This window comes from Ipomoea nil, unplaced genomic scaffold (genome assembly GCF_001879475.1).
Source record: "Ipomoea nil cultivar Tokyo-kokei standard unplaced genomic scaffold, Asagao_1.1 scaffold2283, whole genome shotgun sequence".
Lineage (NCBI taxonomy): Eukaryota > Viridiplantae > Streptophyta > Magnoliopsida > Solanales > Convolvulaceae > Ipomoea > Ipomoea nil.
This window is the reverse complement of record NW_017618711.1, coordinates 999,573-1,016,480: the sequence shown is the minus strand read 5'-3', so window position 1 is coordinate 1,016,480 and position 16,908 is coordinate 999,573. Positions and strand designations below refer to the sequence as shown.

Genomic DNA, 16,908 nt, shown 5'->3' with positions numbered 1-16,908 from the left:
AAAATATAATACTTTTTACGTTTTGATTTAAAAGTATTAAAATTTTCCTTATAAGTATTACATTTTCTTTTATAAGTAAAAAATACTTGTCAACATTACTTATAAGAGAAAGTGTAAAAAATGTAATACTTTTACATCAAAATGCAAAACTATTACATTTTTCTTGAAAAGTATTACACTTTTCCTTATAAGTAACACACATTTTATTCTTTATTAGTATTATATTTTTCAGTATAAGTATTACATTTCTATATCAATCCGACCCAACATGAGTGTGAACTTATATATTTGCTTTAATTGTTGGGTCTATTCACTTTATTTTCTCAAATTATTATGTGAACCTGGGTTCAAATGTTGAGAATTTACATACTAAATGTTACAATTTATTTTTTAAAAATTCAAAATTTGTATACTACGAACACACAATGTTATGTAAGAAAAAAATAATTTAGGAAGTACATGTAATAGAGCTCTTTGAAAAAAAATTATTTAAATAACATTTCATTTTAAAGAAAAAAAAATACTCTTATACTACGTAGTGAGGTAGTTAGCCGTTGGTAATAAATGACCGCCTTATAATTTGGGTATCTTCTATATCTTTCTTTTACATCACCCTGCTTCTCTACTCTCTGCGAGCTAAACATGGAGATATCCTACTTCTTTCCAATACTACCCTTCACTTCATTCCTAATTTACACAGTTTTACTCCTCACCAATCTTCCTTTCAGTTCAGGCGGCCATGGAAATTGGTTCGACAGCTGCGCAAATACCTTCAGTTGCGGAAACATAACCGGGGTCGGTTACCCTTTCTCCGGGAATGACAGGCCAAGAGAGTGCGGCTTTCCGGGCTTGGAGCTTGACTGCAATAAGTTCGATGACTCTGCTACGATTTCGATCATGAAAGTGAGATATCGTGTCTTGGGGATTAACCAAACCGCGAATATTCTCACGATCACGAGAGAAGATTTTGCGGCAGGGATTTGTCAAGGGCAGTTGTTTAATGTGAATTTGGACTCCACGCTTTTCGATTTTGCCTCTCGGTATGTGAACTTCACGTACAAGTTCAATTGCCCACCAAGTGTTCGACCTTTGCCCGGACTGGAATCTATGCCGCCGGTTCCCGAGGGGTTCGATTGTCTCGTGAGTGGGTTTAATTTGGGGAATGGTTATGTTCAGTTTGGAGGTCGTCCCGCTGGCGCAGGGACTTGCGAGGCTAGCGTGGTTATCCCGGTTCGGAATTCGACGGTGGTGGCCGGAGAAGATGGAAGCGACTTTTTGGAGATGAAGGAAATTCTGGAGGAGGGGTTTGATGTGAAGTGGAAGGTGGACGGTGAATTGTGCCGGGAGTGCGAGAACTCAGGCGGACGGTGTGGGTTTGATTATCTGAAAGGTAACCGGTTTGCTTGTTGGTGCCCGGAACAGTCCTTGCCGTCGATCAATACATGCATGACGACAAGCACCGGCGGTAGCACCAGTCTGCAACTATCCCCGGCGACATCAGGTATGAGACAATACCTTCTTCGTTGGATTAAAGTATGATTTTCATTTATGATTATAAATGTTTAATTTTCTTAAGATTATAAATGGTTTTTGTTCGATCAGGTTGGCATACTATGCATAGGTTAGATTGTAGTATTAAAAAAAATGATTATTGTTCATATTTGATTGTTAATTTATTCAAAAATTATTAGTAGGGTATAAATTAAAACAATTCATTTTTAATTTATTAGGAATTGAAGTACAAGGCAAGTATATAAGGTCATTTGCTGAGGTTAATATCATTAGTACAAGTAAAAGCTACATTGTATTCTTTCTAAGAAATGGTAGAGTGCATTAGAGATAGGATATGGATTCAACCAATTAAATTTTGATATTTAAGAAAAAGAAAGAGATTCATTATATTGGTTGAAAGATTATTAGTAGAGTAACTTTTTTTTTTTTTTTTTTTTTTGAATGTTAGTAGAGTAACTTCAAATCACGTACTTTTCTTCTCTAAGTAAAATTTGCCTCGTAAATTTTAATGACAAAGAATTACAAGGTAGTAAATCAGTTAAGTTGTTTAGAGCTAACTAACTCAAACAAAGAATGTTGATAGACGGTTCACATGAAAAATTAAATTAAAAACCTTTATTTAGCTAATTATTCCCGACCAACTTGGTTAGAGTGAATAATACAAACCCCTATTACTTAAGACCAAAGGCTAAATAACATCAGACAATGACATTAAAAACATCCAAATCAACCCAAAAAGAGATGACCGAGTGAGTAAGATGTGATTTTCGTTTATGAAAATCACGAGTTTAGTTCCTGCCAATACATTCTCGGTTAGACCCGTTATGTTGCATAGAGATTTCAATTCTTGCAAATATAATTAGTATTTTTCATTATGACTGTGATAAGTCCTAAACAATCTAGGTTTGCAATTAATGTTGTAAAGGAAATGATTCACCCAATGTCTCTATCGTGATTGGGTTGTAATTTCAGGCTTTCAGCTGACGACTCCATAACCCATCAAATATCATCTTTCAATTCAATTCAATTAAGTATGTCACTTTTAAATTATGATAAAAATTAATTGCCAATGACCTAGTATTAAAAAAAAATGATAAAACTTAATCTAGACAGTTGCATATCAACTTACGATAATTAATGAGTCATAAGTATGATTCGAGAGGGGTTAACAGGGCGTTTGGTTGGAGGGGGGAATTATGTGGGAAAAGAATGTAATTCCATGGAAGTTGAATTACTGGGAATAAAGTGAGAATTTAAATTCCAGTGTTTGGTTGACAGGAATAGAATTACTGGGAATTTTAATTCCAATGTTTGGTATACATGGGAATTGAAAGGGAATAAGTAGTATAAAGTCAAAAATGTCCATTATTGTTGTTAGACATTAATTTTAGGTTAAAAAAGGAAGGGGTAATTTTGACTCATCACTATCTTTTTTTCCCAGGAATTAAAATACCGGGGGGGGACATGGGATTTTAATTCCATGAAAATTGGGAAATTGCAATTCCATGGAATTGCAATTCCCTCCAACCAAACTACGGAATTTAATGGCCTTTGGAATTAGGTGGGAATTAAGTAGGAAGGGAATTTAAAATCCCTCCAACCAAACGCCCTGTAAAGGTTGCATCAATTCCAACCCCAATTATTATTATTTTTAAAGATCACAATAAATGTGGTATGGTATGTATTGATTTTTTTAGTGACGTTTTGACTTAACATTTTTAAGAAAGGAAAATTACACTTTTTACCCCTGAGTTATATACTTATAGCACATTTTCTCCCTGAGTTATTCATATAAGCACATTAGCTCCCTTAATTATTTTAAAAGTGGCGATTTCCCCCCTGATATATTAAATTGACATTTCTACCTTTAAAATAAACATTTTATTTATTTTTCTTCTCCAAAAAATTATTACGTATACGTAGGGATGATCACGGTTCGATTCGAATTTAACCGGACACTATAGCAATCGAATTTAAAGTTTCCGGTTATGATTCAGATATAGAACCCAATATTTGGATTTCAGTTTATTAAAATTATGAATCAAAAAAATATGGATCCTGAACCGCGTCGGTTCCAGATCCGATTCACGATTTTGAATCGTCTTTATTTTAATTTTTATTTATTTTAAAATAGTCTAAATTCAACATTAAATGTATTTTAGTTTTTTTTTTTTTTTTTTTTTCAGTTCCGAACATGAACCAGCCGTCCCGGTTCGCGATTTTAATAAACTCTAAATATCGAATTTCGATTTTAAATTGTAATTAGAATATTTCGATTTGGTTGCTATAGTGTCTGTTTGATTTGAACCAAATTGTGGTCATAATTTGTTGGAGAAGAAAAATAAATGAAATATATTTATTTTAAGGGTAAATATGTCCATTTAACATTTTAGGGAGAAAAACATCCACTTAAATAATTCAGGGAGAAAAGTGTTATAAGTATATAACTCAGGGGAAAAAAGTGTCATTTTCCCTTTTAAGAATAATAAACTAGCTAATTAATAAAATTCAATTTAAAAAATAAACTAATAAAATAAGAATTTCCGAGTAATGAGGTTAAAGAATTAATTTTGAAAAAAACAATAATAAAAAGCAATAAATTGAGAATAAGGACTAAATATTATTGTATCAACATCAGTAAAGGAGATCGAATTAGATACAAATTTTAAAGACAAAACTTATATTTATATATAGGTTACTATAAGCCCGAATTGAATAAGAATTTACTTAAATATGTTGTATATCAATACTAATTCACAAGTTATTTGGGTCATAGCACATTATTCAAACTTTGCATCAACCCGTGTCACATTCACTTTGCTTTTTGCTTTTTCTATATTCTGAAGTTTCAGTCTTACAAATACACAGTACTCAATTGTTGATTCTCTGTCACTTGTTAAACCAGCCCAATTGTGCTTCAATACATTTATGCATGCCACAAGTCCACAACATCTCAATCTTTGCATGTAACTCTTCGTCTCTTCATATCTTCAATCTAGATCTCCAACATTTATCGTCCTATAAGTATTATTTAATTGGTCAATCAATAAAAATTCAGTTAATAATTTGGTTTTGTTAACAAGTCTTTGAGGCATGAGTGTTAGGGCCCTTAAGATTCATCAACTTATGATAAATCAACAAAGTTTGCTTCATTTTTTTAAGCTTCTCAATGCTATTTACTGGAATACCCTTTGCCCCAATACTTCATCTAAGACCACCACGGTAGCTTCGACATGCATTCACTACCACCCCTGAAAGCTGAAATGTACTTTTCAGTTTCAATAATTATATTATTATTATTATTATTAGTACTTTATTAATAAAATAAATAATTTTTTATAAGAGTTAATTTCACCCGAGGTCCTTTGTTTTTAGTTCCTGATTATTATTTTTGCCATTTAATACACTTACTAAAAATAGAAAAAGTCATGAGAATGACTAAAAGTGTCCAAAAAAAGTCTCTTCATATTTTTCTTTTGTTATTTTTTCAGTTTCAATCGGTTTATTTTTAATGTATTATATGTTAATTTTAGGTAGTATATATAAAAATGATTTTTTTTAAATGAACATGTAATATATTAAAATGAATATTCAATATATTAAAAATAAACATATATATATATATATATATATATATATATATATATATATATATATATATATATAGTGATTTACTTTACAATATGGGTTATGATCGACGATATAACGATTGAAGTAGTACCTTGTTGTTCCTCTCTTGTTTCTGAATCCCAACCGCGCTCATCTAGCAGCTAACAAACTTTCTTCCTAATGTAGTTTTGCTTATCTATGCAAGAATCCCTCACTTTAAAAAATGGACCTTATTAGCATATTATCATAATTGCACTTCAACATTATTTTTTATACATTACTACAATTTAACTAAAATTTAAAATATAGTATAATAATATTATTTAAAATTATTATAAAAGAAACAAAAGTCAACAAAACTGCCAAAATCATGTTTAAAATCCTTGCTAAACTTTTAATTGCTTTTTGGCAAAAAAAAAAAAAAACAACTGATGGGGCACCTACCACGGCAAATTGCCATTCCCATCCTTTTAGGGAGGCCCAGCCCAGGGCAAGGGCAGGCTGGGCCCTTGCCCAGGGCCCCATGCTTGTAAGGGCCCCTACCCTATATATACTATTACTTTAATATATACTACTCCGTATTAGAAATGTCATATAATTATTTAGTATACATTTTTGGTAATGGTTTCTGAGTTGGGTGACTTGGTAAGGCTTAACATTTAATTTACATGGTTGAGGGATTGAATCCCCATGTGTAATTTACTAATTTTACGTAAAAATTTCTCCCTCTACTATTTACTATATGAATTTAAGAATCTTACTACATTAAGATTTGAGTTGGTAGGACTTGTATTTTTTATGCTCATGATCAAAGGATCAAATCCCTACATAACATTTTACATAACATTTCCTTACAATTTATTTATTTCTATTTCTAATTTGTATTTTTCTAAATTTAATTTGTAACTTTGTGATTTTGTTACCTCTCTATAATTATAGTGAGATTTATAATATAAATTGATTTGTAATACATATCAAATTTTGGATCTATTTCTATTCGAGTAATTTACTACTTATATTTAGAATATTTGTTATTTTGTGAACTTTATAGTGAGTTATGTATATGTAATATATTTTGTGATTTAGTTATGAAAATATTTTAAAAGATAATTTAATTTTTGTATGAATTATCTAATCAATGTAGGTTAGAAGTTTTATTGTGCGTCGTCGTATTCAAATTAATCTAGAAAAACTTGAAAGTGATCTAACTAAAAAAGAGTATTTATAAATATGATATCAATATATAAGATGTGTAATTTATTACATGTTTTTTATTCGAACTATTTTATCCAATTAATTATGTTTCATATTTTATTATGAATATCTTTTATCCCGTTTGAGTGTTTTGATTTATTGTTCCCAATAATTAAGATTTTATGCTATGATCTTATTTGTAAGTTTTTTTTATATAAATTTTTATTAATAATTACTTTATTATTTATTATAATAATAATGTGATTGTCTATAAGCTCATTTGGTTTTAAATTATTTATTCATTTTTATAAACTATATTATTTATTTATGAAAATACTGATGCGGTGATTGATTATTGTGGATTTAGGAATGCATCTATAATTGTTTTCATGTGTATGTAAAATTATTAAAAACTTGTGATTCTTATTTAAGTTATTTGACATTAGTATTGCTTCCTTATTTAATTTAAATTTTAATTATAAAAGTATATATTAATTTTGTATAGGGTCCATTTTTTTAGTTATGCCCCGGGCCTAAAGAATGATATATAGGACCGGGTAAGGGATGGGTACTAATACAAGAACAACTTTCTGCGTTTGTTGTACAGTAGACGCATATTGGTAGAACAATTTGCGTCTGTTGTGAAATACATACAAATTGTTTGCACAATCACCGTTCGTTCTTGACTAGGTTTCAATCTCAAAGCATGCTCAAAAAAAAAATAAAAAAAAATAAAAAATAAAAAAATCTCTAGGCTTGTAATATCTTGTTACAAAGATAATGATTCTTTGATATATTTGTGTAGAAAACATGCGTACTATGGCTTATGCGCGCACACACAAATGTTCAGATGAAACTTCATTAGAATAAGAGTTAGGTTTAACTAATATAAAATGTTATGACAGTTATTATTGATTATTATTGCAAAGTCAATTTGAAAGTGTAAATTTTTATATAAATAATATTTTTTTAAAAGTTAGATACATGTCTGACTTGTCAAATTCAACAACAATCGAATTGAATAAAATTTAATTGGGTTCCTATTGTCTCCTGTCTGGTACAATTAAAGGTTCACATTTGTGTGATAGACCGTCTCACGGATCCTTATTCGCAAGTTTTTGTCATAATAAAAATATCATAATGATTTGTTTCTGTGTTTTCATTTCCCACCAAACACTCCAAAAGCAACCAATCCTGTGTTTGGACTGCATATGAAGGATGAAGAAGCAGTCAAGGTCACGTAGCCAACTAACCACCTACTATCGTAGATAAAAGACACCACTAATTATGGTTGTTGGATTCCTACGTTGAAGTTTGAACAAATCAACCATCCATTCCTCATGCAAGCAATCCTTTAACAGGATATTGTCCATTTGCCCACCTCTTTTCTTACAAGTAGAAACCGAAAATCCGGGACAATCTCAGTTCAAACTGTTGACTTAGTAACTATAAAGTTACAAGTTTGACTCTTAGTGAGAGCAACAACAGCCTATTGACCTTCTTGGTTTGATTTGAATTGACGGGTCTTTAAAAGAAAATTTGATTATGAATATAGTATTTTAGTTGATACGGAACACCACCTCATCGTCAAATTTATATTTTCTTCATCATATCAATCATGGAGTCATTCTTCTATAATAAACTCAGTATACCAAGTCAGAGTATAATGTGACTTTTATGGTTTTGCCCTTTTGCTGGTCCCTGACCCTTTTGTGCCAAGATAACAAATGGAACAACATAGTTCAAGGACTACTAGGAATCTGGGCAATTAAAATTCTAGCTGTCTTCCCTTCTGTCACTTTCTTGAAATGTGATTTGAGCCTTTCTTTAATTGGAAAAAAAATGATGAAAAGTCAGCAAGCAAAGTGATTTGCCACCTAACATCATCATCTTAATCTCCTCCACCATCTCATATCTAACCACTACCACTTCCACTATAGTTTCTCTAATCTCCTTCATTGTACATTTCCCCAAATGATGAATTCCCAAAGTCTTCCATGGCTCTCTTTTCTTCTCCCTCTCCTTCCCATCCTGCAATTCTTGATCCTAATGCCTCAGCTTCCCCGCGGCTCAAGCAATCCGGATTATTATCCAGATGAAGTTTATTATCAGAGCTGTGGAGATGTGTTCAGCTGTGGTGATATCCGTGATGTGGGATATCCTTTTCGCAGCGACAATGATCTTCCGTACTGTGGTTATCCTGGTTTTGAGCTGTCCTGCAATGGGGAGAACACAACCATTGATATCATGAACGAGACATATCGAGTCTTGGAAATCAATCAGGCTTCGAAAACAATGAAGATAGTCAGGGAAGATTTCATGGAAGGAAATTATTGCCCCCAAGAAGCTGTTAACACCAGTCTGGATAACTCGCTCTTTGAATATACTACCACCCACATAAACCTCACCTTTCTATATGGTTGCCATGAAGGAATTAATAATACTCCAGGGATAGGCACTATTCCTTGTGGGGATAGCAATGATGCTTATGTATTGCCAGCAGGAACTGGGGTTTCTGTAAATTGTAGCAGTAGCATGATAGTTCCAGTTCCAGTGCCAGTGGTTGGTGCTGGATATGGAGGGGTTATTGATTCGACGCTTTTAATGAAAACACTTAAAGAGGGGCAGGAGATTAGATGGAAGATGGATAGTAAAGCATGTGATGACTGCACTAAATCTAAGGGAAGGTGTGGACTTAGCCTGTTCACCAATCAAACTACTTGTTATTGTCCCAGCCCACCTTATGTATCTGAAACTTGTTCAGTTTCTATCCCAACAGCCTCTCCTGCACCTCCAGGTATATATGCTTAATGCTTCCCTTGAGATAATTTAGCGCAAACTAACATCATATTGTGGCCTGGTATGGAGTCTTAATTAGGACTAATATTAGAGTATAGATTATCGAATAATTTGGTTCTTTCTCGGTTAGTTTGATTGATATTCTATATATCCTGCAAGTCATGTTGGCATAGTTAGATGAATGTTTTATGATCAGTAGTTTATAAACTGTTAGAACTTGGAAGTATATAGTAATTCAGTGTTTCTGTAACAGAGAATGACCAAAAGAAAAGAATTTTAATTTAATTGGTGTTAGGTGCCAAACTAGCTAGTTTCGTCCTGCTATGAGGAGCTCATCAGACGAATGGCAATAGCTTCCGCCTTCCAACTATTTATGCCATTCAAATTGCCTGCTAGCGACAAGCTCCCTGTGCTTAACCGGGTCGGCACACCCTAACTCGGCTAGACCTTAGCTTTTAAGGCAAAACAACCCTTTAGGCTATTATCACCCCTTACTTTATAATAAGCTAGCTAGTTTACCTGTGCAAAACATGTGAGTTCTAGAACAGGAGTTACAGGAAAGGAGGACCAAAGACATGTGCTGTGAGTGGACTGGACTGGGGGGCTTAAAATTCCATGCGTCTCTACTATACGTACTTCTCCTATACTAGTTCGTTTATTCCGTGTGGGGAAAAGTAGCTGGAAACCCATTTCTATTCCTAATATTTTTTCCTTCTCCCAAAAAGTTAAATTTCCAATCCCAAGAACCCTTATACTTGACAAAATATCAAGGAGGATGTAAATCATGATACACACAAAAGATCAGAATCTGCTCACTTTAGACATAATTCTCATACTGTCATTGTCCAGATTCGAACCTAAATCTCTTCATTCAAATACTTTTTACTGAATCATTGAGTTAAACCCGTTCTAACTAGTCCTAATATGTGAATATGGAGTCAGACAGACCAAGTCAGCAGCCCCTTATTTCCATTAGAACCTTCTATTTCTATGCGTGGCGTGATATTTAATAGAGGCCCGCCAGACTTTTGTCAAATATCTACCGCCCTCCCTCCCGCATTCCTCCGTGTTGACACTTGACCCATGATGCCAAATAGTCCGGGGCTTCATTAAAACCATTACCCTTTCTTGTCTGCCACGTATCTCCTCCAAATCCTAGCTAATATATCAAACCGTTTTCCTCCAATCTCTCCTCCAAACACAAAAATGTGTCCAGCCACCTTCTTCCTCTTCATCATCCTGTTAATCCAGACGCCTCATCTAACTTTCTGTGATGAGTTCAATACCAGCAGTGTCTATGAGGCCTGCGCCCAGTCATTCAGTTGCGGCGATATTGATGATATAGGCTACCCTTTCTGGGGAGGGAGCCAGCCGGCCTACTGCGGCCACCCAAGTTTTGGGCTGACCTGCAGCGATGAGTCCTCCCCGGAGATTACTATCCTATCGGTGAAATACAAAGTTTTGAGTATCAGCAGCCAGGCGGCCACTATTGTGAGATATGATCTATCAACCAATATTTGTCCCTCCAACCCTCAAAGGGTATCCCTGGATTTGAACCTCTTCAGTTACGCTCCCTCTGGTAACCAGAACATTACCCTGTTCTACGGTTGCACCATCGTAAACCCTGTTTCAGTCTCAATTCCTAAACTCTTAAACTGCAGTGAAGAGGGTTCTGATTCAAACAGAAATAATGTCCTCTGGTCGCCCACTACAGGATTGCCATCTATTCCCGGTATCACCAGTAATATCTTCAGGTGCGGGATTGACATCTTTGTTACTGTCACTCAAGAAGCTTTTGACTCTTTAGTTAAGGCTTCCCTTAACGTTACGGAGGACCTCCTAAGAACCGCCGTGGGCGGTGGTTTTTCTGTGGATTGGAAGGCAAATAATAGCTTATGCCAGGACTGTACTGGGTCAGGGGGGCGATGCGGTTCCAATGGAGATCGCATTTCAACACAATTTATTTGCTACATTGGTAATGGCTTCCCTTCCCTTTTCGTTCGTTATTTCCCTACTCCCTCCTCTATAGAATTGTGACCCTAGCCGGCAAAAGGAAGAGCTGACGGGCTCAATCCAAGGTGGTAATAAGAATTGGAACGGGTAACCTTGTGGTTACAAGCGTGGATCTCTTATCATCTTGACTAGGATTACCCCTCTAAATCATACTATATTTGACGTGGTTTGATGGTCAAAATAAGACAAATTAAGTTTGTCAAAGGCTGCTTTGAAGTAGGAATTGGTTGGAGGCAATGCAAATAACGCCCAAACAAATTATTTCTTTATTCACAGCTCTAATTTTTATAAGCTCTAAAGTAACACACCAACTTTGACCCAACCCCCCTTCTGTAGGAAATAGGAAATAAGAAATATTAAGATTTATGAACAATGCAATATTTAAGAAAGTTTGATTCTCTGCTCTGCTCTGCACTTTTTGTTTTTTTTTTTAATTTACTTGTGCTCTATATAGGATCAGTGGCAACATGGCTTTCTTTACTCTTTTCTGGTCATATGCACTAACATGGCTTATGCTAAATGCTCGCAGGTAACAGTAGCAGCAGCAGTAGCAATAAAAGGCCAATGGGCATAGGTATTGCTTTCTTTCCAGCCACTACAAACAATTCAATTGATTTAATTTGTGTTTTACTTAATTAATTGGCTTGTCTTTTCAACAAATTAAATTCTACTTTCTTGTTACATTATTTCCAGGCCTTGGCATAGCGGGTGCAGTACTTGCTGGTGTTGGCATTGGATGGCTAATATTTAGACAGAAAAGAAGGCGGGTGGCGGCACAAGCACTAGAACATGATGTACAAGTGCTGCCTGCTGAAACCAAGAACAAGGGCCTTCCAACTCCTCCTTCTAGCAATAGCCTTTCTTCTGATCCTTCTCCTAGGTTCATGAGAAGTATCCCCTCTTATCCTTCTTCAGGATCTGTGAATTTGTTTGGTAGAGATAGCTACTATTTTGGGGCTCAGATATTCACTTATGCTGAACTTGAAGAAGCCACTAACAATTTTGATCAATCTAGAGAGCTTGGAGATGGTGGCTTTGGCACTGTGTTCTATGGTATATATGCCTGCCACTAAACCTTAATTATAGTTTATCCATTTGCAATCCATGTCCAATTAACCCTTTTCTAATTTCTGTTTAGGCAAGCTCCCCGATGGTCGTGTTGTTGCTGTGAAGCGCTTATACGAGAACAATTTCAAGCGTGTGGAGCAGTTCATGAATGAAGTGGAGATCTTAACTAAGTTGCGACACGAAAACCTTGTGGTACTGTATGGATGCACATCCAAACAAAGCAGAGATCTTTTGCTTGTTTATGAATACATACCGAATGGAACAGTGGCTGATCATCTCCATGGGAAGCGGGCAAAGTCTGGTTTATTGTCTTGGCCCATCAGGATGAAGATAGCCATTGAGACAGCTGATGCATTGGCCTTTCTCCATAAATCGGAAATCATACATCGTGATGTCAAAACTAATAACATTCTTCTGGACAACGATTTCCATGTGAAAGTTGCTGATTTTGGGCTGTCCAGGTTGTTCCCAACCGATGTCACACATGTGTCAACTGCGCCACAAGGCACGCCTGGCTATGTTGACCCCGAGTACTATCAGGTCTATCAGCTCACCGAGAGAAGTGATGTGTACAGCTTCGGGGTGGTCCTGATAGAGCTCATCTCGTCGTTACAAGCCGTGGACACCAATAGGCATCGCCACGATATCAATTTGTCGAACATGGCAATCAACAAAATCCAAAACCACGCGTTGCACGAGCTCGTCGATCCAAGTCTTGGGTTCGTGACTAATAGTTCGGCGAGGAGGATGATCACCCTCGTTGCAGAGTTGGCTTTCCGGTGTTTGCAACAAGTGAGAGATATGAGGCCTTCGATGCAAGAAGTGTTGGATACTCTAAGACGAATCGAGAACGAAGAGTTGAATGGTGAGAAGGTGGAGGTATTGGACATTGTGGTAGATGATGTTGCCCTTCTAAAGGGTAATGCCACCTCTTCTCCTGATTCTAGTGTTACTGATGATAAGGGGGCCAGCAGTTCTAGGCCAAACTCCATTGGGTGAGTCTATCTTTTTCAGATCCCTTTTGTTAATCACTCAAAGTAGAAGCTGCAATCTTGCTAGCTATAGTGTTTTGTGATGCAATCATGTTTCCTATGTTATATATAGTCGTTAAGTTGGTGAAATGAATGGACTTTTAGCTAGTTCTGACCTAAAGGGAATGTAAATAGTAAATGGAATTGGCTACTACCTACTATTACTTTTGTGTATATTTCATGTGTTAGTTTGAGCATATGTGTATGTGTGCTTGCTTATTGGTTTATTTTGTTCCAAATGACAACAATGATAAGCCTAAAGACCAACCTTAATTCATTAAAATTTGGCATTGCGTTGCACCGCAAGGCTAGCTCAAATGATAGATTACTTGACTTATAGTCGATCACCATTCTAGCGACAGAGAAGCGTGTCCTTATTCCTAAGGCCATTAGCTAATGGAGTACTACTTTCTAAGGTAGCATAGCTTGAGTACAACTCACTGATATGCGTGTCTTTATTCCTTCTTCACCCTTCCACCAGCATTACAAAATGATTGATTGTAATGATGAAATGGAGACCATGTCTGAGGTGATGGAGAATTATGCCCTAGGTGAAAACTGTAGTCTAATTTGGGCTACTAAAATTAGACAATTCACAATTCACAGTTGTGATGAAATCAATCTAATCTATTAATTAGTGTTGATTTAGGAAGATATTAATAAGGAAAACTGCTTTGAAGGGCAATTTGGTTACCACGATAGCATCAATCCGCAACAAAATAGCGTAAATATTTCTCACTATCCTTTTTAAACTCACTCAATATCTCTAAAAGCTTCATAGCTAGTGTTTTATGTTATCAATTGGACTCATCCAACTACTCCAACCACCATATATATATATATATATATATATATATATATATATATATATATATATATATAGGGAAAGGTTCAGGTGCGGGTATAACTTCTCATGTGTGATTGACGCATTTTAAGCACACATCTAAAGCACCTTAAGAACACAAAGCACGCACACCTAAAGCTTTAGGCCGACGCACCTTAAGTACACAAACCACGCATCGAAGGTTTTAAAATGGCACACCTTAAGTTTCAACAACTCACGCACCTTAAGAATGAAAACAACGCACCTTAAGCTTTGGGTTGATGTACCTTAAGTTTCAACAATTACTCATATTAAGCACACAAACCACGCACTTTAAGCACAAAAACCACGTACCTTAAGTACAAAAGCCACACACCTAAATGCAAAAATTACCAAATTGCCACCGCATTTTTTTAATTTAAATTTTGTTATTTTTTGATGTTGATTTAAGCAAGATAAATGACTCAAATTTAACAGCATAACCGCACGTGACACACCCAATTGGCCAATTGCATGGGAATTAAAGAAGAAGAAGAATAATAATTTGCAAGGTTAACACTATCACCAAGTCCAATACTAATCAACAAACAAACGTGTAGAAAAAAAAAATCTAAAAAGAAAAATCAAACGTTCACACTCTAATTAAGCAAATTTCGCTTATATTGACTGGAATTAAAAACTAAAGTCAAGATATGAAGTTTCTCAGCAGCATATAGCTAGGTAGCTACTATACTATAACACCTCAAAGTTTCATTTTTTTAGAGGCTGATACCCAACCTCCCTCTCTAATATATGGATCCCAAACACAAAATGTGTCCAGCCACCTTCTTCCTCTTCATCATCCTGTTAATCCAGACGCCTCATCTAACTTTCTGTGATGAGTTTAATAGCAGCAGTGTGTATGAGGCCTGCGCCCAGTCATTCAGTTGCGGCGATATTGATGATATAGGCTACCCTTTCTGGGGAGGGAGCCAGCCGGCCTACTGCGGCCACCCAAGTTTTGGGCTGACCTGCAGTGATGAGTCCTCCCCGGAAATTACAATCCTAGCGGTGAAATACAAAGTTTTAGGTATCAGCAGCCAGGCGGCCACTATTGTGAGATATGATCTATCAACCAATATTTGTCCTTCCATCCCTCAAAGGGCATCCTTGGACTTGAACCTCTTCAGTTACGCTCCCTCTGGTAACCAGAACATTACCCTGTTCTACGGTTGCACCATCGTAAACCCTGTTTCAGTCCCAATTCCTAAACTCTTAAACTGCAGTGAAGAGGGTTCTGATTCAAACAGAAATAATGTCCTCTGGTCGCCCACTACAGGATTGCCATCTATTCCCGGTATCACCAGTAATATCTTCAGGTGCGGGATTGACATCTTTGTTACTGTCACTCAAGAAGCTTTTGACTCTTTAGTTAAGGCTTCCCTTAACGTTACGGAGGACCTCCTCAGAACCGCCGTGGGCGGTGGTTTTTCTGTGGATTGGAAAGCAAATAATACTTTATGCGAGGATTGTACTGGGACAGGGGGGCGATGCGGTTCCAATGGCGATCCCATTTCAACACAATTTATTTGCTACATTGGTAATGGCTTCCCTTCCCTTTTCGTTCGTTATCTCCTTATTCTATCTTCAATAATAATGGTATGCTCTTCATTACAAAGTCTGATTCTCTGCTCTGCTCTTAATTCACTTGTGTTCTATAGGGAGTAGCAAAATTATATATATCTGTTTTCCTGGCTTTCTTTTTCTTCTGCTCATATGGACTAACATGGCTTATTGCTAAATGCTTCCAGCTAACAGTAGCAGCAGCAATAAAGCGCCTCTACTGGCAATAGGTATTGCTTTCTTTCCAACAATTCAACTGATATGTGTTTTATTTGATTTTGAACAAATTCTACTTTCTTGTTCCATTTCCAGGTCTTGGCATAGCAAGTTCTGTGCTTGGTGGTGTTGGAATTGGATGGCTAATATTTAGACAAAACAGAAAGTGGGTTGCAGCACAAGCACTAGAACATGAACAAGTGCTGTCTGTTCAAAACATTGAAGCACTCGTAAGGACTAATGGATTTCATTCTACCAAGCTTTATACTCATTGGGATATAAAGAAAATGACTAATTCATTCAGTGACAAGATCGGTCAAGGAGGTTTTGGTAGTGTATATAGAGGAAAGTTACCTGATGGATGCCCAGTAGCTGTGAAGCTATTGACCAACACAAAGGGTAATGGAGAAGACTTCATCAATGAAGTTGCTAGCATTAGTCGAACCTCCCACGTGAACATAGTTACTCTTGTAGGGTTCTGTTATAAGAAGAAAAGAGCTTTGGTCTATGAATTCATGCCTAATGGATCATTAGACAAGTACATAGGCAACAAGGGGTCCCAAAATAAGAGTTATTGTCAGTTGGAGTGGAAGACATTGTACCAGATTGCAATTGGCATTGGTCGAGGACTAGAATATCTACACAGAGGGTGCAACACAAGAATCATGCACTTTGACATTAAACCTAACAACATTCTTTTGGACAAGGATTTCACCCCCAAAATCTCAGATTTCGGCTTGGCAAAACTGAGCAAGAAAAAGGAGAGCGTTGTATCTCTATCCGTGTACGGTGCTAGAGGAACAATAGGATACATTGCTCCAGAAGTTGTCTTCAGAAGCATTGGAAGTGTGTCACACAAATCCGATGTTTACAGTTATGGCATGACGGTTATTGACATGGTGGGAGTAAGGGAGAACGTACACGTGGATCAGACTAGTGACTCGTATTTCCCAAATTGGATATATGAGCATCTGGAGCAAGGATTTGATTTCAGTCTTGAAGGCATCACAAATGAGGAGGATAAAGAAATGGCAATGAAGA

At 36.0% G+C, this 16,908-nt stretch overlaps 2 protein-coding genes across 5 annotated transcripts in view; both read left to right on the top strand.

Moving 5' to 3' along the window:
- Positions 1-597: 597 nt before the first annotated feature.
- On the top strand, positions 598-13,423 carry LOC109151269 (LEAF RUST 10 DISEASE-RESISTANCE LOCUS RECEPTOR-LIKE PROTEIN KINASE-like 1.4). Of its 4 annotated transcripts, none has more exons than XM_019299189.1 (4): positions 598-1,501; positions 11,657-11,701; positions 11,821-12,180; positions 12,266-13,423. In XM_019299189.1, exons 1-4 carry the CDS (start codon positions 643-645, stop codon positions 13,192-13,194), a joined length of 2,193 nt encoding a protein of 730 aa, XP_019154734.1. In that variant the 5' UTR covers positions 598-642; the 3' UTR covers positions 13,195-13,423. The 4 variants fall into 4 exon arrangements, with proteins under 4 accessions (XP_019154734.1, XP_019154735.1, XP_019154737.1 ...); XM_019299190.1 differs by lacking the exon at positions 598-1,501 and adding an exon at positions 8,249-9,112; XM_019299192.1 differs by lacking the exon at positions 598-1,501 and adding an exon at positions 10,301-11,089 and having other exon boundaries at positions 12,266-13,400.
- LOC109151271 (LEAF RUST 10 DISEASE-RESISTANCE LOCUS RECEPTOR-LIKE PROTEIN KINASE-like 2.5) overlaps positions 10,028-16,908 on the top strand; it is a 24,247-nt gene continuing 17,366 nt past the window's right edge. Inside the window, exons 1-3 of the mRNA XM_019299195.1 lie at positions 10,028-10,320; positions 14,861-15,628; positions 15,840-15,881. Coding sequence (XP_019154740.1) covers position 10,320; positions 14,861-15,628; positions 15,840-15,881 — 811 coding nt within the window. The 5' untranslated portion in view covers positions 10,028-10,319. The remainder of the gene's footprint in view (positions 10,321-14,860; positions 15,629-15,839; positions 15,882-16,908) is intronic.

Excerpts from the sequence above, each read along its gene's own strand:
- LOC109151269 (XM_019299189.1), top strand. The coding sequence starts at position 643 with ATGGAGATATCCTACTTCTTTCCAATACTACCCTTCACTTCATTCCTA. Across the intron at positions 11,702-11,820 it reads TAAAAGGCCAATGGGCATAG|GCCTTGGCATAGCGGGTGCA; the intron begins GTATTGCTTTCT and ends CATTATTTCCAG. Across the intron at positions 12,181-12,265 it reads CTTTGGCACTGTGTTCTATG|GCAAGCTCCCCGATGGTCGT; the intron begins GTATATATGCCT and ends ATTTCTGTTTAG.